This window comes from Schistocerca cancellata, chromosome 5 (genome assembly GCF_023864275.1).
Source record: "Schistocerca cancellata isolate TAMUIC-IGC-003103 chromosome 5, iqSchCanc2.1, whole genome shotgun sequence".
Classification (NCBI taxonomy): Eukaryota; Metazoa; Arthropoda; class Insecta; order Orthoptera; family Acrididae; genus Schistocerca; species Schistocerca cancellata.
This window is the reverse complement of record NC_064630.1, coordinates 228,680,952-228,708,313: the sequence shown is the minus strand read 5'-3', so window position 1 is coordinate 228,708,313 and position 27,362 is coordinate 228,680,952. Positions and strand designations below refer to the sequence as shown.

At 39.5% G+C, this 27,362-nt stretch overlaps 1 protein-coding gene across 14 annotated transcripts in view; it reads right to left on the bottom strand.

Moving 5' to 3' along the window:
- Positions 1 to 27,362, bottom strand: part of LOC126188844 (uncharacterized) — a 2,133,693-nt gene that overhangs the window by 392,122 nt on the left and 1,714,209 nt on the right. For 6 of the 14 annotated variants that reach the window (XM_049930479.1, XM_049930486.1, XM_049930466.1 and 3 more), the window contains exon 11: positions 23,386 to 23,744. The exons of the other annotated variants lie outside the window; for them this stretch is intronic. In XM_049930479.1, the coding sequence (XP_049786436.1) occupies positions 23,710 to 23,744 (35 nt within the window). In that variant the 3' untranslated portion in view covers positions 23,386 to 23,709. Of the gene's footprint in view, positions 1 to 23,385; positions 23,745 to 27,362 lie in introns of those variants that run through there. 14 annotated transcript variants of the gene reach the window in all.

Here is a 27,362-nt window from a genome sequence, read left to right as displayed (position 1 = left end):
ATAAGATACCCCTATTCCTCGAGTAATCCATGGCTTCTTTGTAGACTTTGCTTTAACATTGGTAAATTTTAGGGGAAAGCAGTGTTCGAATAAGGTAAGTACTTTATTAGCAAAAATGTTATATTTTTCATTCATGCCATGAGCACTGTAAACATCAGTCCAGTGAATTTCTCTGAGGAGTGTCCTAAAATAATCAATTTTTGGCTTACTGATTACCCTCTTGAGCTGAGATTTAACAGATTTTATATCCTGTACAGTATTAACATTTAACAGAAGGAACTGCATGTCATGGTCTGAGAGGCCATTGACTATTGGTTTTGTAATATAATTTTGTTCATTGGACTTTTCTATAAAGATATCAATGGCTGTTTGTGAGCAAGTGGCTACCCTAGTGGGGAACTTTACAGTGGGAATTAAGTTGAATGATAGTGTTACTAACTCAAATAAGTTCTTATTGGGAGAGCCTTTAAGGAAATCTACATTGAAATCACCAGCAACCACGATTTCTTTGTTTTTGGTTGTTAAATGGGCCAGTACAGCTTCAAGGTGGTTTACAAACATATTAAAGTTACCTGCAGGTGCTCGATATACACTTAATACTATGAAGGATTTTTTGTGAAATTCTAATTCTGTTGCACATGCTTCCATATGCTGTTCTAGGCAAAATTTATGAATGTCTATGTTCTTAAATTTATGACAGTTCCTGATGAATGTGGCAACTCCTCCTTTCTCCATTTCTGATCTACAAAAGTGAGATGCTAACCTAAACCCTGTAACACTTAAAAGTTCTATACCAGTGGTCACATGATGTTCAGAGAGGCAGATTATGTCAGCGGGGTTTGAAGACTCTAATTCATCTATGCAGATAGTTAATTCATTAATTTTATTTCTCAGTCCTCGAATATTTTGATGCAATAAAGATAGCTGACATTTCACATTGACTGAGTTAAAATTGGGTGGAGTTAAAATATCTGCTGACAGTTGAAAATTCTTAACCAATGGCTGTTTATGCTGATGTAATAAGCTGGAATTATGTTTTTTGATTTCTTTCTCAAACTGAAGGTATGTCTCAGTTCTAACCTCTCTTAAAATTTGCTTTCTTTCTGTCCTCCCTACCCTAAAAAAGGGTCTTTTCTGAATCCTATAACCACTGGTATTTTACCACTCATGACAGTGCCTCCCCCCTTTAACTTTCCTGCTATTTCCCCAGCCAATTTACCCTTCCCCTTCCTTTTGAGGTGAAGGCCATGCCTGGTATAATCCCACCTACTGAGAGAATCAACATGAACCACACCAATGTGTGACCCTGCACCTGACATGAGCAGCCGTTCCAGCTCCAAATTAACTCTCTTGACAGAAGAGTTCAAATGATGTCGGTCATGGCGCCCAAGAACAGATACAAACTCAACACTAGTATGCTTTGATGCTGATGCAATCTTCGCCAGGTCACACTCTATACTGTACCCAGGATCTCTGTCAATACTGTTACCTGCCCCACCCACTATAACCATGGTGTCTTCCTTAGTGAAATCTTTGCAAAGTGATCCTAAATCCTCTGTCACCTGCTCCAGCCCAGCACTAGGTTTAAAAAAATTGGTGACCTGGTATTCTGATCCTAGTTCATCCTGCAAAAGTTGGCCAACACCTCTTCCATGGGAACTACCTAACAACAACACTTTCTTTCTCTTTACTGATTTCCCTACATCCTTACTTTTCAATTTGCTGCTGAAAGTTTGTTGTGCCCTGTCTACACCTGCAACTGCTAGAGGCTCACCTGCTTCTAACTGAAGCAACAGGTCAAATCTATTTTCCACATTCACCATAAAGCTGTCAGACAAAGTTCTAGGCCTGTTCCTCCTGTTGCCTGTTGCCACTTCCCACCTCTCTTTACCCTTCTCCCTCCTTAACCTGTCAAGATCTCCCCTGGCCTTGTCTAACTCAGCCTGAAGGGCGGCAATTTTCCCCTCCTGATCTAGTATCTTCCTATCTCTACTACAAATCCTACAAAACCACTGATGAGTCTCATTTACTTCCCCTATTCCCACGCCACTACAGTCACCCACATGGAAAAAACTACGGCACCCATCACACCAAAGCCCCGACCTAACAATTCTACGGCAAGTCAAGCACTTTTCACTCATGATAAACGTAATAGTTTATTAAGAATAAGTCAGTTAAATTACAGATAAACACGAAAATGGTTACACAAATTTGGCCTATACGCAACTGTGTGTAAACAAAAACAAAAGTGCAAAGTTTCTGAAACAACAACTTAAACTTTACGCAACTTTCCGGAAATGCTAGTTAAATAATGAAGAGGTACGTTAAGTTAAATTGCTGGAGAGAGCAAGGAACAACTAAACGAAATTCTATAGATTTGCTGCAGCAGAACGTAAACAGAAAATACGACTGTACGGTCTTTTCGCGTTTTCTGCTATATTACTTAAAGAAAAATGAAACCTTTAATGGTACACTTAAACGGCACACTAATACACCTATTTACCACGTAATCAGTACTAATCTATATGTTTTATAATCTAAAATGACTTATCTTTACGAGAACACTAAAACTCGCGCTAGTCGCCTGGCGGCAAACGGTCTGTTCTCCACAAGGTTTAGTACTGAGTACCACCAGCAGAGGACGCTGGCGTCCTTTTCATGACGTAAACCAAGATGGTGAGGGAAAATGGGGGGAAAACGACTCATCCTGCTCTGGGCTGCTGGGGAGATGGTTCAAATGACTCTGAGCACTATGGGACTTAACTTCTGAGGTCATCAGTCCCCTAGAACTTATAACTACTTAAACATAACTAACATGAGGACATCACACACATCCATGCCCGAGGCAGGATTCGAACCTGCAACCGTAGCACCTAGAACTGCTCGCCCACCACGGCCGGCTGCTGGGGAGAGTAAGGATGGAGTGCACTCTATTTATTTTCAAACAACATATTGAAGGATGGAGTACATCTATCACACTCATACAAAACATCCACCCTGATGTGCCTTGGGTCATGTTGCACAGCCCAAAGACGCAACCAACTCGTAATTTCAGTACACAATAGCAAACTTCTCCTAAATAATTCTTCACACTGATGTGTAGACACGCTCAGTACTCGCAAACTGTCCAAATAGTGTATAGCAGGGCCTACAGAACCACTCACGAAATAATGCAATCAATGTGCGCAAGGTCATCCACTGCCGCCTGTCCAGTAGAGTACTCAGGAGGTAGCAATAAGCGACGCATCCATCAGATGTCAAACTGTGCACAACCCTTGCTCGGGTTCAACAAGTATGAGGTGGCGGCACCCCATTCATACGTAACACTTGAGAAATTCCAATCTGCTAGACACTGATGATGACACGATCGCATGTACAATCGACGCAGCCATCAACTGTCAAACCATGCACAGGCCCCACGCCAGAGTCCCGCAAGCATGAGATGGCGGCACCCCTATTCATACATAACACCTGAGAAATTCCTATCCAAATAGATGTTCACCTACACACACGTGCTGACATGATCGGGCAGGAGTGCAACCGCGAGCTGCAGCTGAACGCAGGCCTGATTGTTTCTGTCACCAAGCCTCTCCCTTTAACATAGTGCATGGGCACAGCAATGAAGCCGGTTCACTGCACGTTAATGACTGTAAGCGGTGATACCACACATCTCCGCTTCAATATTGCTATGTCCTAGTCCATTTACTATCTCTTCAGCCGTGCCAACAAAAGCTTTTTTGTTTGTGGAATCGCTATCAAAGGTTTCAGTCTCAGCTCTCTCATTTAATCTTTTTACAGCCTTATTGATACGTTTGTACTCTGTTTTCAAAATAGTTTGTCCAAAAGTCAGAAATTCTACTTTTTTGCGTGAGTTTTGTTCATCATCTGGTAAATTTTCGCACGTGGACTTCATTTATGATACATGTGTTTGAACTGATACTACTTGAGCTAAGCTTTCATGTACGCTTCATAAACTACTGTGCCATTGCAAGTTCCTCAACTCGGCGTTCTCTTTCACCTTGATTTTAACACAGTCTACAAAGTTTTTTGTCTAGCTGATTGTTCGTAACAGTAAATTCTGTATCTAATTTATTGGTTGCATCTGTCAACTACGTGTTCAAATTAGTATGTGTATTTTCGAATTCTTATAAAAGTGTCACGACTTTTTGGTATAAAGTACTAAGAGTTAGATCTAAATTCCCAAGAACAAAGGAACGTTAGTGATTTCTATACTCAAGACTGCATTTAACTCAGTATTCATTTCTTAAGTATAGTTCTATGGTCGATACCTGTGAATAATGACTGTCGGATAAACGTACAGAATGTGCGTGTGTCTGTTCCGTTCACTCAATATCGAGCTCGGAAAATTTCCTACGTCTGTTGCATACATAGTTTAAAGAAATAAGATTGGCGAAGTGTATTTACTTCTTCAACTACAAATGAAAAATATGACAATTTTCTGGAGATATTTGAATACTACTTTAATTGCAATTTCCCAGAGAAAACAAAGACTATTACTAATAAAGAAACAGAATGCTTGGGGTCACAAAAGATATTAAAACATCACCAGAAAAGATGAGGCTGTTGCACAGACTTGTCAAACTGGACAATGGCAAATAGGAAGAGTTCCAGGTATACTACAAAAATTACAAAACCACATACATTAGAGTTGTCAAATTGGCTAAAAGAGCTTTTAATGATAAAACGATTAGGTGATGTTCCAGCAAATTTAAGACTGTTGGGGGTATAGTAAATGAACAGAATGGTAGAAAGTTAAGGATAGAGGATAAAATCACACTAAAAATAGAGAAGGACAAAAGACTGAAAATGCACATAAAATTGCCAATAAATTCGACAGTTATTGTTCAGAAATTTCCACAAATCACCTAACCAACTATTCAAATACTGTACACCCTCTACCACAAGTCTCCTGACCAACTCCCCAAACACTGTACACTCTCTTCTCAAAAACAATACTCCTCTGAACTTCTTTTTCCTATCTCCTACAACACCATATGAAATTGAAGACATTATTTAAAAAAAGTTAAAAAGATTTATTCTGCAGGGCATGATATGATACCCTGGTTCTTACTTCATAAGTGTTTAAATTACACTCCTGGAAATTGAAATAAGAACACCGTGAATTCATTGTCCCAGGAAGGGGAAACTTTATTGACACATTCCTGGGGTCAGATACATCACATGATCACACTGACAGAACCACAGGCACATAGACACAGGCAACAGAGCATGCACAATGTCGGCACTAGTACAGTGTATATCCACCTTTCGCAGCAATGCAGGCTGCTATTCTCCCATGGAGACGATCGTAGAGATGCTGGATGTAGTCCTGTGGAACGGCTTGCCATGCCATTTCCACCTGGCGCCTCAGTTGGACCAGCGTTCGTGCTGGACGTGCAGACCGCATGAGACGACGCTTCATCCAGTCCCAAACATGCTCAATGGGGGACAGATCCGGAGATCTTGCTGGCCAGGGTAGTTGACTTACACCTTCTAGAGCACGTTGGGTGGCACAGGATACATGCGGACGTGCATTGTCCTGTTGGAACAGCAAGTTCCCTTGCCAGTCTAGGAATGGTAGAACGATGGGTTCGATGACGGTTTGGATGTACCGTGCACTATTCAGTGTCCCCTCGACGATCACCAGTGGTGTACGGCCAGTGTAGGAGATCGCTCCCCACACCATGATGCCGGGTGTTGGCCCTGTGTGCCTCGGTTGTATGCAGTCCTGATTGTGGCGCTCACCTGCACGGCGCCAAACACGCATACGACCATCATTGGCACCAAGGCAGAAGCGACTCTCATCGCTGAAGACGACATGTCTCCATTCGTCCCTCCAATCACGCCTGTCGCGACACCACTGGAGGCGGGCTGCACGACGTTGGGGCGTGAGCGGAAGACGGCCTAACGGTGTGCGGGACCGTAGCCCAGCTTCATGGAGACGGTTGCGAATGGTCCTCGCCGATACCCCAGGAGCAACAGTGTCCCTAATTTGCTGGGAAGTGGCGGTGCGGTCCCCTACGGCACTGCATAGGATCCTACGGTCTTGGCGTGCATCCGTGCGTCGCTGCGGTCCGGTCCCAGGTCGACGGGCACGTGCACCTTCCGCCGACCACTGGCGACGACATCGATGTACTGTGGAGACCTCACGCCCCACGTGTTGAGCAATTCGGCGGTACGTCCACCCGGCCTCCCGCATGCCCACTATACGCCCTCGATCAAAGTCCGTCAACTGCACATGCGGTTCACGTCCACGCTGTCGCGGCATGCTACCAGTGTTAAAGACTGCGATGGAGCTCCGTATGCCACGGCAAACTGGCTGACACTGACGGCGGCGGTGCACAAATGCTGCGCAGCTAGCGCCATTCGACGGCCAACACCGCGGTTCCTGGTGTGTCCGCTGTGCCGTGCGTGTGATCATTGCTTGTACAGCCCTCTCGCAGTGTCCGGAGCAAGTATGGTGGGTCTGACACACCGGTGTCAATGTGTTCTGTTTTCCATTTCCAGGAGTGTACATCAGTGGACCCCTGTCAAATATCATAAATACCTCATTTCTGGGGGGAACAGTTCCAAACCAGCTAAAATTATACCTCTCTACAAAAAGTGAGAGAAAACAGACATATCAAACTATAGGCCAATTACTATGCTATCTGCCTTCTCAAAAATATTTGAATACTGTATGTCAATTAGATTAGAAATATTTTTAAATTCTAACAACATAATCACATCTTCCCAATACAGATTTCGGAAGAATAGGTCCAAGTTTCGTTGACCATAAACAGCCTGCTGTTGGTATATTTCTTGAGCAGTCAAAGGCATTTGACATGGTCGACCACAAGCTGCTTCTTGTGAAACTCCAGAAGTATGGGATTAGAGGAGTAGCCCATAATTGGTTCCATAGCTACCACAGGGAAAGAAAGCAATATGTAGAAACAAGAAAATCAAAAACATTCAGGCACTGCAGGTCAGACACACTACATACAACAAATGATGTCCCTCGGGGATCTGTTCTTGGCCCTGTTCCTTTCATATGTTCCTAAATGATCTCCCAGAACATATACCAAATGCCAGCTCCTTTCCGTATTCCGACGACACAAATATTCTGATAACCAGTAGAGGTGACACATTGTAGGATGCAATCAATGAAACTACTTGTCAATTACAATCTTGGTTTGAAGCAAACAGACTACTTATAAATACTCAAAAAACTGTAAATATGAAGTTCCACACTAGACACACAAGACCCCCTTCAATGCAGTTATAGTTATTGGCAAAAATGACATTACAAACAGGCAGGACACCAAATTTCTTGGACTTACCATCAGTAACACTCTAAACTGGAAACCACATATTAAGGCACTGTCACAGAAGCTTAATAAAATCTGTCATTTATTAAGATCATTAAAAGACACAGCCATCGTATATACCTTGAAGCTGGTGTACCATGCCCTGTTGGAGTCTGTCTTGAGCTATGGCCTAATCTTCTAGGGAAATAGCTCTGAATCTCTCACAATTTTCAAGTTAGAAAAACAAGTTGTAAGAATAAATAAATGAAATTTAAAAAAGAACTGTTTCAACAGTTAAAAATCCTGTCACTGCCATGCCTCTATATAATGGAACTAGCTTGTTTTACAGCACGGCACTTGGAATCTCTCCACAGAAACGCAGACCACCACAAACGACACCAGAAACAAAATGCAATTACAAATTATAGATCACAACACAAAATTATATGCTAATGGGGTAAGTGTATGGGCATTAAAATATACAGACACTTTCCAACAGATATAAAAACAAGCAAAAAAAAACCAAAAACAATGAGAATTAAATTAAAGGAGTCGCTACTAAATCACTGTTTCTACTCCATACATAAATTTCTCGAAACAAAATTTTAATTATTTGTAATAAGCTGTTTATTCCCTTGTAGGTATTTCTACTTAGCAAGATAATTTAATTATTGTATGTTATTTCCCCCCCCCCCCCCCCTCATGAACCATGGACCTTGCTGTTGGTGAGGAGGCTTGCGTGCCTCAGCGATACAGATAGCCGTACCGTAGGTACAACCACAACGGAGGGGTATCTGCTGAGAGGCCAGACAAACGTGTGGTTCCTGAAGAGGGGCAGCAGCCTTTTCAGTAGTTGCAAGGGCAACAGTCTGGATGATTGACTGATATGGCCTTGTAACAATAACCAAAACGGCCTTGCTGTGCTGGTACTGCGAACGGCTGAAAGCAAGGGGAAACTACGGCCGTAATTTTTCCCGAGGGCATGCAGCTTTACTGTATGATTAAATGATGATGGCGTCCTCTTGGGTAAAATGTTCCGGAGGTAAAATAGTCCCCCATTCGGATCTCCGGGCGGGGACTACTCAAGAGGATGTCATTATCAAAAGAAAGAAAACTGGTGTTCTACGGATCGGAGTGTGGAATGTCAGATCCCTTAATCGGGCAGGTAGGTTAGAAAATTTAAAAAGGGAAATGGATAGGTTAAAGTTAGATATAGTGGGAATTAGTGAAGTTCGGTGGCAGGAGGAACAAGACTTCTGGTCAGGTGACTACAGGGTTATAAATACAAAGTCAAATAGGGGTAATGCAGGAGTACGTTTAATAATGAATAGGAAAATAGGAATGCGGGTAAGCTACTACAAACAGCATAGTGAACACATTATTGTGGCCAAGATAGATACGAAGCCCACACCTATTACAGTAGTACAAGTTTATATGCCAACTAGCTCTGCAGATGACGAAGAAATTGAAGAAATTTATGATGAAATAAAAGAAATTATTCAGATAGTGAAGGGAAACGAAAATTTAATAATCATGGGTGACTGGAATTCGAGTGTAGGAAAAGGGAGAGAAGGAAACGTAGTAGGTGAATATGGATTGGGGCTAAGAAATGAAAGAGGAAGCCGCCTGGTAGAATTTTGCACAGAGCACAACTTAATCATAGCTAACACTTGGTTTAAGAATCATGATAGAAGGTTGTATACATGGAAGAACCCTGGAGATACTAACAGGTATCAGATAGATTATATAATGGTAAGACAGAGATTTAGGAACCAGGTTTTAAATTGTAAGACATTTCCAGGGGCAGATGTGGACTCTGACCACAATCTATTGGTTATGACCTGTAGATTAAAACTGAAGAAACTGCAAAAAGGTGGGAATTTAAGGAGATGGGACCTGGATAAACTGAAAGAACCAGAGGTTGTACAGAGTTTCAGGGAGAGCATAAGGGAACAATTGACAGGAATGGGAGAAAGAAATACAGTAGAAGAAGAATGGGTAGCTTTGAGGGATGAAGTAGTGAAGGCAGCAGAGGATCAACTAGGTAAAAAGACGAGGGCTAGTAGAAATCCTTGAGTAACAGAAGAAATATTGAATTTAATTGATGAAAGGAGAAAATATAAAAATGCAGTAAATGAAGCAGGCAAAAAGGAATACAAACGTTTCAAAAATGAGATCTACAGGAAGTGCAAAATGGCTAAGCAGGGATGGCTAGAGGACAAATGTAAGGATGTAGGGGCTTATCTCACTAGTGGTAAGATAGATAATGCCTACAGGAAAATTAAAGAGACCTTTGGAGATAAGAGAACCACTTCTATGAACATCAAGTGCTCAGATGGAAACCCAGTTCTAAGCAAAGAAGGGAAAGCAGAAAGGTGGAAGGAGTATATAGAGGGTCTATACAAGGGTGATGCACTTGAGGACAATATTATGGAAATGGAAGAGGATGTAGATGAAGATGAAATGGGAGATATGATACTGCGTGAAGAGTTTGACAGAGCACTGAAAGACCTGAGTCAAAACAAGGCCCCCGGACTAGACAACATTCCATTGGAACTTCTGACGGCCTTGGGAGAGCCAGTCCTGACAAAACTCTACCATCTGGTGAGCAAGATGTACGAAACAGGCGAAATACCCTCAGACTTCAAGAAGAATATAATAATTCCAATCCCAAAGAAAGCAGGTGTTGACAGATGTGAAAATTACCGAACAATCAGTTTAATAAGCCACAGCTGCAAAATACTAACACGAATTCTTTATAGACCAATGGAAAAACTGGTAGAAGCCGACCTCGGGGAAGATCAGTTTGGATTCCATAGAAATACTGGAACACGTGAGGCAATACTGACCTTACGACTTATCTTAGAAGAAAGATTAAGGAAAGGCAAACCTACGTTTCTGGCATTTGTAGATTTAGAGAAAGCTTTTGACAATGTTGACTGGAATACTCTCTTTCAAATTCTAAAGGTGGCAGGGGTAAAATACAGGGAGCGAAAGTCTATTTACAATTTGTACAGAAACCAGATGGAAGTTATAAGAGTCGAGGGACATGAAAGGGAAGCAGTGGTTGGGAAGGGAGTAAGACAGGGTTGTAGCCTCTCCCCGATGTTATTCAATCTGTATATTGAGCAAGCAGTGAAAGAAACAAAAGAAACATACGGAGTAGGTATTAAAATCCATGGAGAAGAAATAAAAACTTTGAGGTTCGCCGATGTCATTGTAATGCTGTCAGAGACAGCAAAGGACTTTGAAGAGCAGTTGAACGGAATGGATGGTGTCTTGAAGGGAGGATATAAGATGAACATCAACAAAAGCAAAACGAGGATAATGGAATGTACTCGAATTAAAGTCGGGTGATGTTGAGGGAATTAGATTAGGAAATGAGACACTTAAAGTAGTAAATGAGTTTTGCTATTTGGGGAGCAAAATAACTGATGATGGTCGAAGTAGAGAGGATATAAAATGTAGACTGGCAATGGCAAGGAAAGCGTTTCTGAAGAAGAGAAATTTGTTAACATCGAGTATAGATTTAAATGTCAGGAAGTCATTTCTGAAAGTATTTGTATGGAGTGTAGCCATGTATGGAAGTGAAACATGGACGGTAAATAGTTTGGACAAGAAGAGAATGGAAGCTTTTGAAATGTGGTGCTACAGAAGAATGCTGGAGATTAGGTGGGTAGATCACATAACTAATGAGGAAGTATTGAATAGGATTGGGGAGAAGAGAAGTTTGTGGCACAGCTTGACCAGAAGAAGGGATCGGTTGGTAGGAAATGTTCTGAGGCATCAAGGGATCACCAATTTAGTATTGGAGGGTAGCGTGGAGGGTAAAAATTGTAGTGGGAGACCAAGAGATGAATACACTAAGCAGATTCAGAAGGATGTAGGTTGCAGTAGGTACTGGGAGATGAAGAACCTTGCACAGGATAGAGTAGCATGGAGAGCTGCATCAAACCAGTCTCAGGACTGAAGACCACAACAACAACAACAATGTTATTTACATTCTGTCTGTATCTCTTACATGAACTCTGCTATGTACCACCGCTGCCATCTCTCATCACACACCACCTTTTTTATATTTTGTCTATCTGTCTTATATGTATTTTGCTATGTGAGTTACGTAACACTACTGTCATCTCTCATCATACACCGTCATAACATAATTTTCAAATTGACTTGTCCTATATCATGATGTGCTTTGCTGTACAAAATGTATGTTCTAGAGGACTTATAAAAAATAAATAAATAGTTTCTATCCTAATAATTTTGAAAACAGAAATTTCCTACTGATGATTGTGAATTAACCTCATCGACTGTCATACTGTATTGTATTTTATGGAACTGGGGACCTAGAAATGACGGAGAGGCTTCATCCCTGGCACAGCCCACAGTGGTACACAACCCCACGACAGGCTACAGCAGTCCACTCACCCCACCACCAACCCACACTGATTCCAAGGTTATTCTGCAGTTTGGCCTCCAGTGGAGCCCCCCCCCCCTCCCCCCTCCCAGGGAATGTCTTCACACCAGATGAGAGTAACCCCAATAATTTGCTCATCGACTGTTAAGTCATGTAACATAATTTGGTCTAACATTTTGTCCATTCACTCTAGTTGAATTCAGTTCTATATTGTTTTTGACTGTGACAATCGCATCTTGTTGCAATGTATCGTCATTTTCATTACCTAATACATTACATTCTTACTCAGTGTTTTTCTAATCTGTACTGTTAGTATTAATTTTCTCATTGACACTAGGTACACACTGTAATTGAATTATTAAAATATAACAGAAACCCAATAGTTATGGAAAATTTCACTCGTGGTATATGCTTGCAACAAGATGACTTCTCATTATTGTCACTGTTACTATATGAAAATTGCTTGCTACTGCAATGAAAATTCAAGCCTACCATAAGTATTGTTGCTTGCACAAAAGTTTTAAGCAAGTTAAGGATCATGATATCGAGGCAAAATTGCTTTCGTATTGTATTGTATTGTATTGTATGGAACTGGGGACCTAGAAATAACTTAGAGGCTTCGTCCCCACCATAACCCTCAATGGTTGACAACACCACAACAGGCTACAGCAGTCCACTCACCCCACTGCCACCCCACATCAAACCCAGGGTTATTGTGTGGTTTGGCCCCCAGAGGACCGCCCCAAGAACGTCTCACACTAGACAAGTGTAACCTCAATGTTCGCTTGGTAGAGTAATTATGGTGTACAAGTATGCGGAGAAAGTGTTTATGCCACAATTGCCGACATAGTGTAACCGAGGCAGAGTAAGCAGAACCAGCCTGCGTTCACCGAGGCAGATGAAAAGCGCCTTAAAAACCATCCACACACTGGTCAGCACACTGGACCTCGACTCTAATCCACCAGGAGGATTAGTGCCGGGAACCAGCATACCTTCCCGCCTGGAAAGCAGTGCATTAGACTGCATGGCTAACTGGGTGGGCAGCTTTTGTATGCTATGGTCAATGGAATATTCTTCATCCTACCTTTCGTTGATGTATTTCTGTTCATGTTCCGTAAAGTTCAGTTACTTGTCTCTGAAGAAAATTTTCACCATAATTTTATTCCATAGATTATAACCACATAAAGATATCAAAGATTTAAGCACTAAACAAAATAAGTCAGTGCACCTCAACCAATTCTGCACCTAGTACCCAAAGCCAAGTACAACACTCTGTTATATGTAAACCCGAAACAAAAGAGGTCAATGCACCTCAAACACTTCAGTGCCTACAGCCTGCAGCCTACAGATCTTACAGAAAATACATCAATCCTTATAAAAATTTGGAGAGTCTATCTGGTATTAAAAAATAAAAATACTTCTAGGATGTGATACAATATATATATTTTGCTTAACTACATACAAAATATCCATGTAAGTTTTGAAACAAACTGGAGAATTTCATAAATGTTAGACTAGGTTCCAAGGTAAGTACAAAGAATCTTTGAAATCTATTATGAAAATTTTGTTACTCTGTTCATAGTGAAATGATAATATAGAAACTGTACATTAAATACATTTTTGGAAACAGTGAATAAGAATGATAACAATGCAGTCTGGCAGCCGGCACTTGTTACAGCACCACGGGAGGAGTTAGCTGAGTTGTGGGTGATAAACATTTCCCCTGTCTTCTCTTCCCATTTTGACATAGTTGCTAGGGAATAACTTTCTATGTTGTTAACAGGGTCTGACTGACCATAGGCTGCATACTGGGTTTGATGATGAGAACAGCTCATTGTTTCGACAATGACTGTGAAATACAGGCACTAGAAACCAGAGGAAATAGGCCAATTTCTTGAATTCTGACCACAACATGTGCTATGGTGTTAAAACCTAACACCCCTGCTCGCCATAAGTGGCCATACTGGAAGGGTTCTCTGGTAGGATGTAAAAATTCAAGAGCCTAAAGGAACTGTCTTTTTCGGTTGGCCTATGCATGCAGAATGGTATTCTTTGTGGATTTCAGGTCCATATAAGTCAAATCTATGGAAGGCAGAAACTCTGGGGATGAGAATATGGGTCCCAGTGTGCTTAAATGTTTTGCAGGAAGAGATGCGCTAATACAATGTGGAACTATACTGGCCAGTATACTGGAAGTATTTGAGAATGGAAGGGAGACAGTTAGAGTAGGAGATGGAAGTCATTGCCCATAATGTATGTATATACAATCGTGCCACTCCTTAAAACTCGTTAGCAGGAGAAGTTATAGCATTTCACTGAGTATGAACAGACTCTGTTGTATCTAGTGTTAGAAGAATTCAAGGAAAAAGCAATAACTGTGAGCTACTTACTCTGTTTACCTCAGAATTCACACTAGAGATGCTGGAGCTAGACCAATACCACAGAAACTGTATAGAACCGTGTATTATTTACAGTCAGTTATGGAAGAAAGTATTCAGCAATAGGTCATTGCAGGAATTGTACAACCCTCTACTAGCCTCTGGGCATCACTAATAGTGATTATACCCAAGAAATCTATTAATGGTGAGAAGAATTATCGCCTGTGTGTGGATATGAGGATGGTAAATGAAGTCGCCACCCTGATGCGTGTCATTTGCCTCATACTGGTGAGACTTTGGGTAGACTGAGAAACTGTAAATTCTTCACAACTTTAGATATAAAATCAGGATGTCATCAGATTCTGATTGCACTCCAAGACAGGTGAAAAACTGCCTTTGTATTGGCCTCTGGGTTGTACAAATTCTTGAGAATAACTTTTGGTATAAGAAACGTGCTTGCCACATTTCGAAAATCTCAGACTTGTTGTTATGTGGGTTAAAGCCCATGGCATGTTGGTCTATTGATGACAACATTCTATTCTCTAGGACAACTGAGGAAAAGTTAAGTGTTTAAGAAATGTGCTGTGAAGGTTACAAGGCACTCACTTCAGTCTGAAACTGGAAAAATGCTTTTCTGCAGAATCGCAGGTCCAGCTTCTGGGACATTTTATTTGCTCTGCTGGAGTAAAGCCTGATCCATGGCAGATGGAAGAATAGGCAACTTTCCTGCACCCTCTAATATAATCAATCCCTAAGATTGATGTATTATTACTGTCGATTTGTAACTAAACCCTTAACAGAGTTATTGAAGAAAGGACTAGCTTCTGAATAGACTGCAGAATGCGAAACTAATGCAACAGGTTAAAGATGTGTTAATTTATTTACCCTTGCTGATACAGCCTTATATTCAGAAAGCATTTATATTGTCATGTCATGCTCGAGATAGTGCTATGGGTTGCATTCTGAGCTGGGCGGTTTTGAGTCAATTACAGTAAAACTGCCTCAAATTGGCATGTTTATAATTCATAAATCTGCCCAAACCATACAACTATTTCAGCCCTGATGCATTCAGTGCACTTTTATAAGCTGATTTTTGTGTAAAGCAGAATGTGTCTAACGCGGAAACGGAAAGCAAATCTTAGAACATACTTAATAATTCATTGTATAATGCAGAAAAGAGCCTAAACAGTACTACTGTTTACACTCATTTGTTATTCATGACTTGTAATGTGCCAGGATGTATCCTTGTATTAGCGCCACTTAAAGTTCATGTCACAACCGGATGTATTGAAACATTTCCTCACACAGTAGATAGTGCGCAGTGTTCCTGACCTACCTTGCTTTGCTTATTCAATATTGTCTTCCCAGTAGCTGTGTCCGTCTCACCTAAATCACACAGAAATTAAGAAGCCAGGATCTTAGATAAAGTTTTCCAAAATCAAAAGTCAAGACCGTATTCATTGTTGAACATTTATGACAACCACAGTCCGATTTATTTGTTATCACTCACACACACAATATTCATGTGACCAGGCCTCTTACACTTAATCGTCACATTAGGTAGGTGAGAAAGTTCCAGTCTTTAACAATGTTCACAATTACACGTTTTTGGTACTGACCGGAAAAATTAACCGACTTGCCGCACTTTTGCTCCATGATAATCTGACCGAGAACTAACTGAGAACTGCACCAGCTCGGACCTTATATAGATGAGTGCTTGAGTATCTGACTGTTTCTGTTAATATATTTATTTATTTATTTATTTATTTATTTATTTATTCTTTGCCCATGGACTCCAGCTGAAAATCCAGCTGAGAGTATTGGGTGTGTCATACAATAGGCTATTAACATCAAACTTGATTTCATTATATATAAATGAAACAAATGATTAAACAGAAATAGTCCATAATCATACAAAGGTATTACATGTTTCACATTATATGTACATACAAATCCAAACAACATACATGATAATTTTAATGATATAACATATTAAACACCATCTTAGTATTCACTCAAACTGTATATACATTTCTCTGTGAGATATAGTTTCAAATGATTTTTAAAACATTTTAGGTCTGTTTCTTTTTTTAATGATTTTGGGGAGTTTATTAAAAAACCTTTTGCCTGCTTCTTCTGGGGCAGTCATAGACAGTTTTAGATTTCTGTTTATCATGTAGTAATTTTCATTTCCTCTTGTACTGTGTTTGTGTACATCTTTATTTAGGAGGTGTTTATCACTTGACGTTACCGCCATTATGCTTTGGTATATGTACAGTGAATATACTGTCATAATATTATAGTATACAAAAGCTTGCCTACAGGTCTGTCTTGGTGGTATTTTTGCAATGCATCTCACTGCCCTTTTCTGAATTGTGAATATTCTTTTTAGGTAGCCAGCTTGTGCACTTCCCCATATATGAACTGAATAAGACAAATGTGGGAAGACAAGTCCATAATACATTGATCTGAGGACTTTATCATCCACAGTCTTAGCTGTTTTATGCATGATGAAGATCTGTTTGTTTATCTTTTTACACAGTGCATCGATGTGCTCCCCCCATGCCAAATGTTTGTCTATTATAGTACCTAAAAAATTTGTGCTGGTTGCTTCTTTAATAATCTTTCCATTTATATTAACATTTATATTATAATTTTCACTATGCTTGGTCTGAAATACTACATTCATTGTTTTAGACTGATTCATAAACAAGTTGTTTTCTGTTAAATATTTATTTGCATTTTCGATAGTCACGAGTGCTTCCTTCTCAAGCTCCTCCTTTGTGTCAGCTGTGCAAATGATTGTTGTGTCATCAGCATACATTATAAGTTTTTGATTTATATAGCTAGGGAAGTCATTTACGTAGAGTATAAATAGTATTGGCCCAAGCACAGACCCTTGCGGCACACCGTGTTTAACTGTTTGTAATTCTGATCTGTAGTTTGTTATATTTCCCCCACTAGTATGTCTGATTTCTGTACATTGTTTCCTATTTGTAATGTATGATTTAAGTATGTCATAGCATTTTCCTCTAATTCCATACTGATATAATTTCATCATTAATTTTGAGTGATTCACACAATCAAATGCCTTAGATAGGTCCATAAAAATCCCACAAGTCTTTTGTTGCCTGTCAAGTAAATTAAGAATGTGCTCAATTATATCTGTTGATGCTGTTTTTGTTGACTTCCCTTCTCTGAAACCATGTTGTGATGAATGCAGTATACTGTACTTTCTTATAAAACTTACAATTCTATTCTTTATTATCATTTCATAGATTTTAGCAAATGTTGAGATCAATGATATTGGCCTGTAATTTCCTAATTCATCCCTGTTCCCTTTTTTAAATATTGGCTTCACTTTACTTACTTTCAGTGAATCTGGAAATATACCTTCTTCTATCGCAGCATTCAGCATGTGTGTCAATGGTTTTAATATACGTTCTCTGCATTCCTTTATGAGATGTGATGTGACACCATCCAAGCCAGATGAATGTTTAATTTTAAGTTGTTTTATTAGGATTGACACTTCTGCATCCGTTGTAGGTATGAAAACCATAGTATGATTTGTATGTGGGGGGTTTAACAATTTACTTGCTACATTTGTTTTATTTTGACTTATTAATTCGTCTGCTACAGTAATATAATATCTGTTAAAAGTATTGGCTACTTCTAGAGGGTTTGCGTTGCTTTTCCCACTCATCAGTGGGCAGATGTCCTCCGCCCGATTTGTTACTTTTCCTCTCTCTTCATTAATGAACGACCATAAACCTATTGAGTGGTTCTTTCCCTTATCTATAGACATCCTGATGAATATTATAGTTTATAATTTCCCAGGGTTAAAATGATCCTTTTTAATTGGTTCTGAAGTTAACTATTGGGTTTTATTACTTAAATAACATGAGTGAGCTGTATCAATTTAAATACGAGAAACTAACTTATGCATCTGCAGTGGGAATTCCCTCTTGAACAATAATTTTTACTTATTCAGATTTACTTAATTCTTAATTAATGCACTTACAAAGTTGAGACTGGAGTCATTTTACGTAGAAAAATAAAGGTAGCAAAAGTATAAAAACTGATCTCGGAATTATTTAGTAGTTTGGTCACAATTGGCACTGAAAGTCATACAGGCTACAGGTTCAAGTCTTAATATCTATTTAACTAATAGACTTCAGGTTATTTTAAACACTTTGCTGGAATCAGTAAAATTTAGGCTTTCTTTTGGATGCAGTCTTATAGCTGAATTCGATCTATTAGCTCACTCAAATTTTACTTAATATGTATTGCAAAATATACGTCATTGTTCATAACTTTTAATAGAATGCATTTCCAATAAAACTAATTAGCTCATTACTTTCAGAATAGACATTAGAATGTTCTGAAATAATTGATTTTACTAGGGGAATTTTATTTAAACTATTTCTGAATTCTGTACTATGAGGCTGAAGGCCACAGAATCTGTAGTCGGAATCTGAGTAGTGAAAATGAAAAAAAACTAAAAGTTCATTGCTTAACTAAGTTACTGAAGGAGTGTAAAACCAAAACAGGATAGCAGTGAGCAACCCTGCTTCATTACAGACTCTACAAAGATGTTACAGTACTACTGTTTACATTCATTTGTTATTCATGACGCTACAAAGATGTTACTTTTAACACCTCTGTTAAGTGGCGCAAAACCAATAAAAGTGGTCCAGCGTAGTGCGGCACTGCTGGCATGCATCTAAGGACTGTTCCACAATGGGACACTGGTGACAGTCACCAGTGATGGTCACCGACAGAGATACATTCGTTTGGACTGGGCCGTTCACACCGGGACATTATACTGCCTCAGCAAGCCACGGTGACCCAGCAGTGACTCACTCTAACCACATGTGATGGGCAAGGTCACTGTGTTTACAGCAATCACCACCAGACATGCATTAGTTTCATGCTGGAACACTGATCACAGACATAGCACTGCAGATTTGCCAACCAACAGGCAGCCATTTCTGAGACAGTGACGCGAAATATTCATTGTACATTATACTGTACACACCGTATCCATGAGTTTAGATTTGATTAACATGGAAGATTTTCTAAGTGAAGTAGAAAGCCGTCCTGCTATTTGGGATGTGAAAATGATGACTATAGCAACAAAGCGATGAAAACGAATGTGTGGCAAGAAATTATAACGAAGTTTGTGCCTGATTTCAATGAGAAGAGCATGGATAAGAAAAACAAAATTGGTAAGTTGTATGTTCTTTTTCCAAATTTAATACTTTATTTTTCGGACCATAAAAGGCTAGCAAAATTTAGTTGCTACTCCTGTATGAGTCCATTTCACTAACTAATCAGTTGGATATACCTGCGGTGTCAGGCACCAGTGATCCGAGAGTGTTCACCAGTCACCGGTGAGCATCACTGGTGACTGTCACTAGTGTCCCAGTGCAAAATGGGCCTAAAATGGCGTCGTTCTGCACAACAACGAATAAGTTAAGCTCGGTGTTGGTACAATACATCAAAGGAAATGCTTCACTCGTCATCGGTGTACTTGTCGGCTTTCTCGTTTTTCCTTGCTATTGACACATGCTGGTGCATACAGGAACATTGTTGTGCATCTTCCAACACACTGCTATAATGTGAAGTGAAAGAGGTGGGTATTGTTCCATTAAACAATGGTTTTACCTGGCAAGGTGATTATTTTCTGCCAGTTTCAGTTGGCTGGTAGCACTTTAAGAGATATAGTAACATGATGTCGAACAAACGGTATGTGTCGTTAACACTTAATCGAGGTGAATGAGAAAGACAAACTCTCTGAGCGTGAAATTATGTTGCATTTCAAATGCGGTAAAACACAAAATTTATGAGACTTTAAGAAACAAGGATAAGATTCGAGACGAATGGATGAAAGGGAACAGGCAGATGAAAAGAAAGGTGAAGAAGACCAGAAATGAAGAAATTAACAAAATAGTGTGAGAATGGTTTGTAAGTTCACAGGCAAAAAACTTACCTTTATCTGGACCCATGTTGTAGAGTGAGGCTCTGAAAGTCACTAAAGAGCTTGGAATCCACAGGATGGCAGGAGAGTTTCAAAGCTAGGCAAAACATCGTGTGGAATGAAGAGTGTAGGGAAGCTAAGGATGTACAGGAAAGTGTAGCAACAGAACGGAAGACAATGATTTCCAACTTAATTGTTAATTATGACCCAGTGAGTTTTGTGTAACCTGGAAACTTGTCCACTTTGGAAAATTATTTTAGTCCCAGGCAATTCCATTTTGAGCAAGTTTTACTGTATTTCAAATGCTGTTCATATGGCAGGAAGTTCAGAGTGATAATTGACCATACCAACCTTTTATGGCTCCTGAATTTGAAAGACTCCACCAGTCATTTAGCTTGTTGGGCAGTGAAATTAAGTGAGTATGGCCATGACATACACCATAGGCTGGGAAAACTTTATCAGAATGCACATGCCTCAAGTAATATGGCCTGTGTAATATAAGCAAATGAGGTAATGATTGCAGGTACACATCAGTATGGGCTGCCTTCCTATACACATTGTGTCCCTTAGTGCCATCTGCTTTGTGCTTGACTAGGACATCCAAAACAGGGAGTTCACCATTCTCTTCCACATCCATGGCAAATTTGGTGCTGGGGTGCAGGGTGTTCAGACGTTGAAACAATTGAAGCCTTCCACACCCATGTGGCTACCAACAAATGTGTCATCACCATATCTGAAGAAGCATGCTGGGTATCGGTGAAGCTTTTTCTAGAGCTTGGTCTTCAATATATTCCATGAATATGTTTGCTACAACTAGTGATAGAGGATACTCTATGGCAACATCTGTTTGTTGATAAGAGACTGTAGATTTGAGGACAAATTCTAAGAGGTAGGTCATTGTGGGGATGGACTTCTCTCTGATCAGAATAAGGGAATCAGAGAGCAGTACTCTGGTCAAGAGAGAGATATCATCAAAACTCTCCACAAAATCCTGGTTATGAAGGCTTCTAGCCAGCAGGTTGTGAGTGAAGGGGTGGACACTGATATGAGTATAAAGGAGGTGTGATAAAGCAAAGACGCTCATTTGACTGCTATCACTCGAAGATGGCAGCAAATATTATGCTTCAAAAATGTCTGCACCCAGCTGGACATGAGAGAGGGCAATGCAGTCTAACTGTGTCTTTGTGGTCCCTACAGGAGCAATTTTTATGATGGTCTTACATTTGTACATTCCTCAATTAATATTGGTTCTGGAAACTTTGTAAGTATGTGTTCACAAGCAACGTTATAGTATAATACCATAACCTGATTAAATGAAGGGTAGGTTTATAGGACACATCCAAAGGCACCAAGAATTAGTTAATTTGGTACTGAAGTGTGGGATAACATTTTTAGAAGGAAACTGAGGCTTAACTACAGTAAGCGGATTCTAATGTAAGTAAGATTTAGTGGTTATGGAGATATGAGGGGATGTTCCCAAGAGAGACTAGGGTGGATAGCTGCATGAAACCAGTTAAAGCCTGATGAGTACTGTTGGCACAGAAACAGCATCAGCAGCAGCACCTGCAGCTGGTTTGTCAGGGTGAAGAATTGTGTTAGATTCTAATGTTGGCATGATATTTAAATTCTTCTCAGATGTTCAAATCTTTGTTTGCTTTTTCAAAGACTATCAGTGGTACTTTGTCTAGAAGAAAAGAGAATATTTTTAAAGACTTTCTCAATGTTCAAGCACCTTTGAAGTTAATGACACCTGAACAATATTCTTAGGGATTTTCTTAGCACATCTTTTGAAAATCGTAATTTAGTTCATTCCTAGTGTGTCAATTTTCATTAAAATAATCTGTGTAGCTGGCAACTCTCATTGCAGAACGTTGTGGCTGCAAATTGCATTTCTGAGCACTCAAAAACCATGATAGAAATCATGTCCAAATCACTTTTCAGATTGAGTGTGAGGATGGCTTTACTCTCCTTCACTACATGAAGCCTGTTAACAATTCTTATTCTCTAAAAGTGGGAAATGCCTGCAACAGTGTATCAAAACATTAACTTTCTTTACCTGTATGGTTACCTAGACAAAGAATAGGAATTATAAGCAAGGACAATTTGTGGTCTACTCCAGCATGATAATGGATGGTTGCCTTTGGACTTCAAGCTCTGTGCTACTGTAAACAGTTTTTGGCAGCTTCATAATTTTACTTCCTGCACCAATATGATAAGTAAATTCTGCATTGCCATCCTGTTCTCATGCCACTGAAGGTGATGTCTATACTCCACACAGCAACAGAAGAGCTCTGACAGCTGACGCAGCTGTGGCGCATGTGCTTCGTGCATCCACAACAGCCAATCAGATCATGATCTTTTGTTTACGCTACCATGGCAATGCCCCAGTGTTGCTGTAGTGCTGGGCAACTGTTGCTTTCAGTCAGTTCCACCACATGCTACATTCAGGTTTGTGTGTAAACATGTGCATTCTGCTACTTCTGCGAGTTTCTTGCAGTGTGTGTAAGTGAAAAATTTTACATGTAACATTTGTGCAGTTTACTTTACCTTGTTAATGATGAAAATTTGATTGTGTGGAACCATAGTCATGGTAATTTTTTTTAAAGATGTTACCACAATTTCATGGCAATAATTTTTATTTTATTGATTATACGATCCAGAGTTTGACCATAGGCCATTTTCAAGCACAGTAACTTATTTATATGTCAAAAGATATCAGACTGGTATGCAATACAGTGAAATCTGAACCGCATAACAATAAAATAAAAGTTATTGCAGCCAAATGGCTGCAATATCATTAAAGAAAATATTTATGTGTGTGTGTTCGTGTAAGGTGACAAACACTGGTAGCACATGTGAAAAAATACTTCATCAAGGAAGACATCAGTCAGCAGAATGCTGCCCCTACAGGAATGCTACAATGAATGGCGTGGCATTGTTAGGTTCTGAAGGAGTGCAAGTGTTGCCGAAGGGCGGGACGGGAAGGTCTGTCACCCTGTTCTCCCTGCCCCTGGCTCGCTGCCCGTCTGTGTCGAATAGCAGCAAGAGTACTGCCAGCTGTCAGAGCTCTTCTCTCAATGTAAGGAGTATAGGACAGAACAGGGCAAGTGTAAAATTTGACTGTACACACTGCATATACTGGAAACAAGGTATCAGTTTTCAGTAATGTGTAGGATTAACACTTGCTGGCAGATGTCTTGATGGAAGAGTTTTCATTCTTTATTTTGTGAAATAAAATTACATGCAAAAGACATTGAATGGAAGCAACAAGGAAATTTATTTCATTAAAACATTTGTACATACATTGTAATTTAAAACTTCCTTTATTGTTTCTTTTCTATCTTTTACATTAATCTACTTGAAATTTTTATAATATATAAAAAACAAGTTACAAAGTGCTTTTAATTTTTTTATAAATTTATCCAGCCTTCTTCATAGTATATGGATCTTTTCAAGCTTCAGATTTAAGTGTAGATTAGGCACATCATGCCATTTCTCTATACCCATGTTTCAACAACTTTAGATGGGCTCTGATTTAAACAATTTGTCTGTTTTCATGTGAAATATGAATATATGATGTCCATTCTGGAAGTTATCAAGATCAATGTTGTTTAAGATCAGTAGCTATGAAGGAAATTGATGTGACTTCAGCAGAATTCCTGGAAAACAAAAATAAAGTTTTTCACATTTTTACAAAGATGGTTTTGCAGAGTAGAATTCAGTCATTTGTTGAAAATTATTTGCAACTGACAACTGAATTCTATACATAAATTTATACTATAACTGCTGAAAAATAACAGATATGACTAAAATAATAAAGTTGGAACTGCATGAGACCTTCTAAATGCTACAAAAAGAGTAAAGAAGAATGTGTAATAAAACTGCTCACTAATCACAAACACATTTTCATTTTATTTGGACATAAAGAGGAGACAACTGTTTTAACTTCTATATTCCTGACCTTAACTTACAACAATTTTAGGTTTGTGTGGCAACACTATTGTGTGCAGTATAATGGATCATTAACTTATATGATAAATGAATGCATTATCAATTCTTAGGAAAAAGGTGTGATTTGGTAATTCAGCTTGGCAGGCAGTAGACTAATCAAAAGGGCTGCAGTCAGTCTGTGCTTTACATTAAGGATTCACTTCCTGGAAAAAGTTTAATAGCATGTCTGCATAGTAGTTTGAATTAGGTGACAAACTGGAATTTCATACACATTTGGAGAGATTAGTTCTCGTGTTAGAGCAAATGCACAGTAAATGCATCGCCCTTACAGGTCTGCAGGGAATATATAGTGGAACTGTATATGTGTGTGCGAAATATCTGAACAGACACATGATTAGATCAACACAATCATACATCAGTACGTTGTTCTTACGAAGACAGACAGTCAGAAGCGAAAGTAACATCCGTTATGATGAAGATAGTCTAATGAGGCCACCCCTGGCGCCACTGTTCACAATATATGTATATGATCTTGCAGATAACTGATGTATTTCTGTATTTCTATTAGACTGGTGGCATAATTAGCAACTTACTACAAAATGCTGTGACACATTCAGATGATCACTGCCTGATGTGAAGACTGTTAGCCTACCCTCAGTGCCAAAAAGTAATGTAATGCACAGAAATAGATGAAATTATCTGTATTAATAACATTTCATTGCACAATAGGTGATCAGTCATGATACACAAGTATCTATAAGTTTGTATGCAAAGATTTCATGTGGAATGAACACACAGATATAGCTACTGGGAAGGCAAATGCCAATCTGATTTATTGGAAGGATTATAAGGAAGAGTAATTCATGCACCTAAGACATTTCTTAAAAAAAACCTTCTCATAATTGCATTATTAGAGACATTCTGGACCACATAGAAGAGTACTGATGATTTCTCTCTCCAAGAACCAACAGTGAAAAGAATAGAAAAGGGATACAATGATACAGGTGCATTATGTTTTCCAATGTGGTACCCACAGGTGGCGAGTGCCACAGTTTCATTGGAAAACTGCAAGTGGCTGAAACAGCTGAGTGGATGGCATCCAATCTTACACAAATAAAAGAGAACACACAAGAGGAATTCAAGCATGAAGCTCAGAATCATTAACAATATACAAACAAAATATGAATAGCAAACCAAGTGAAATAACTGAGAATAAGCATGTTACTGTGTGCAAATAGTAATGTCAGCAACCAAAAAGCTTTGGATACATCTACACAACTGGCTGATGAATGAGTGCGCACTTTTCTAGTGGTCTATGCCACCCAAAAGTCTTGTTAACAGACCTGTGTGTGGCCATGACATCATAAATCTCTAGAGAGCCATTGCTGGTACATCCATCTGTACATCAATGTCCAAATGCAGTGAAGATACTAAATTCTTCTCCACTTTAATGGGGTTGGAAGTGACCGGACATATGTTTTGGCTACTAGTGCAATGGGGAGCATTGTGCCCTGGCAGTGGCTCCAACAGCATCTCAATTTCCAAAGTTTCCATCCCTTTGGCATCTTATTCATTTGCTGTCAAGTTCAGTTGAAGCTGTAGTTGCTGCTGAGGCATTGAGACTGTCAGTGATTGTAGCATCAGAGGAAGTGACTCAAATTCCACGAGTTGCCAGACCTGTGCTGGTTCAGTCATCAACTGCTGCCACAGCTGGTAGCATGGTGATACATGTTTGAAAGAGCTTGGTGTTGTCTTGCCGGAAAATGGAACCAATTACTCCACAGAACCATGGAGTGCCACTTCGGTAAGCAAACAAATCAGAGCTGACCAGGATGTCATTTATTTGCAAGTTCAAGTTTCTTCAGCTTCTCAATGAAATGTCCCAAGTCCTTTATGTATGTATCAGTCTCTCAAACATTCAGCTGGAGTAAAGAGGCCAAGTGTTTTGGAAGTTTATACATTGGTGAACCAGTAGCACTAACAGTCAGTCTTAGTGGAACATTATTCTTATGGATCTTTGATAATCCATACAGCTGAGGCGTTAGTCTTAATGGAACATTATTCTTGTGGATCTTTGGTAATCCATACAGCTGAGGTGGTAGGGATTCTGTGTCCTGGAGGGTCCTCTTTTTGTCTGCTGAGAGGCCTTGATTAACTGATTCTTATCTAGAACTAAGTGCAGATCCACTGCATCAAATCTGCACTTAGTTTTTAGTGCACATTGGATCTAATAGGTCCTGGTTCTTCTACTTGTAATCTTCAGTTTTCATTATGATGGTCACATTTTCCTTATCCAAGAAGATCAAAGGGTGTCTTAGATCGGCAAAGGAGAAAAGAAACCCACTTGCAATGTCAGGAATACACTACATACCATGTAGAGGTGAAAAAGTTTATGTTGGAATGACTGGGTAAAAAGTCAACTATAAAATCACTGAACATGAGTGGCATTGCTTGTTGGGCCAGGATGAAAAATCAGTCATGGCAGAGCACACTCTGTGGAAGACCAACCACATAGTAAAATTTGTGAACATGGACGTTCTTGGTGTAGAAAAGAGTTGTCACACCTGCTTATTCAGGTAAGATGTAGAAATACACAAACATGACAATAATTTCAACAAGCAAGAAGAAAGCCTCAAGTTGAACAGATGCTGAATTCCCATGTTGCAGCAAATGATCGTTGCAGGTAGCAAGGGGAGAACCTCTGCAGTAATTACCACAGAAAAGCTCTTGGACACTGGTGTGCCATATACAGAGTGTCTCACCTAACTCTGCTTCCTCAAATATCTCTGGAACAACAATAGATATTCAAAAATGGTTTCCACCAGCATGAATGTATGGCAGGGGCTTAGGAAACCAAATACTATGTGAAATTTTAAAATGTAAACAAATACTATTTTTAACACAAACTTGTGTATTTTTAAATGGACACCCCCTATTATTTTGTATGCAATCAATAGCATGAAAAATCACAAACATAATGGCGTTGGTTGCATTGCAATACATCAGTTACATCCCAAGAAATTCTGAAGCAAAGTTGACGCTTGAAATAAATGAAACGCACAGCTAACGCATGTCCTGAGACTCAAGCTGCCAGTAATCATGATGTGATTGATGTACTATGTCAGTGGAGTGTTAATGTATGGTGTGGTATTGTATGACAACACCGCATTGGCACTCCTAAAGGGGGATAGTTTAGCCCCTTCTTGAGCTGTACCTTACTTGAACCTGTCCACCTATTATAATGTGTTTTCTTGTGGCTTGTTACATTTGCCGGCATCTAGTCGATATGTAGGCATTCAGTAATGAAGAAAACCTAGATATTATTT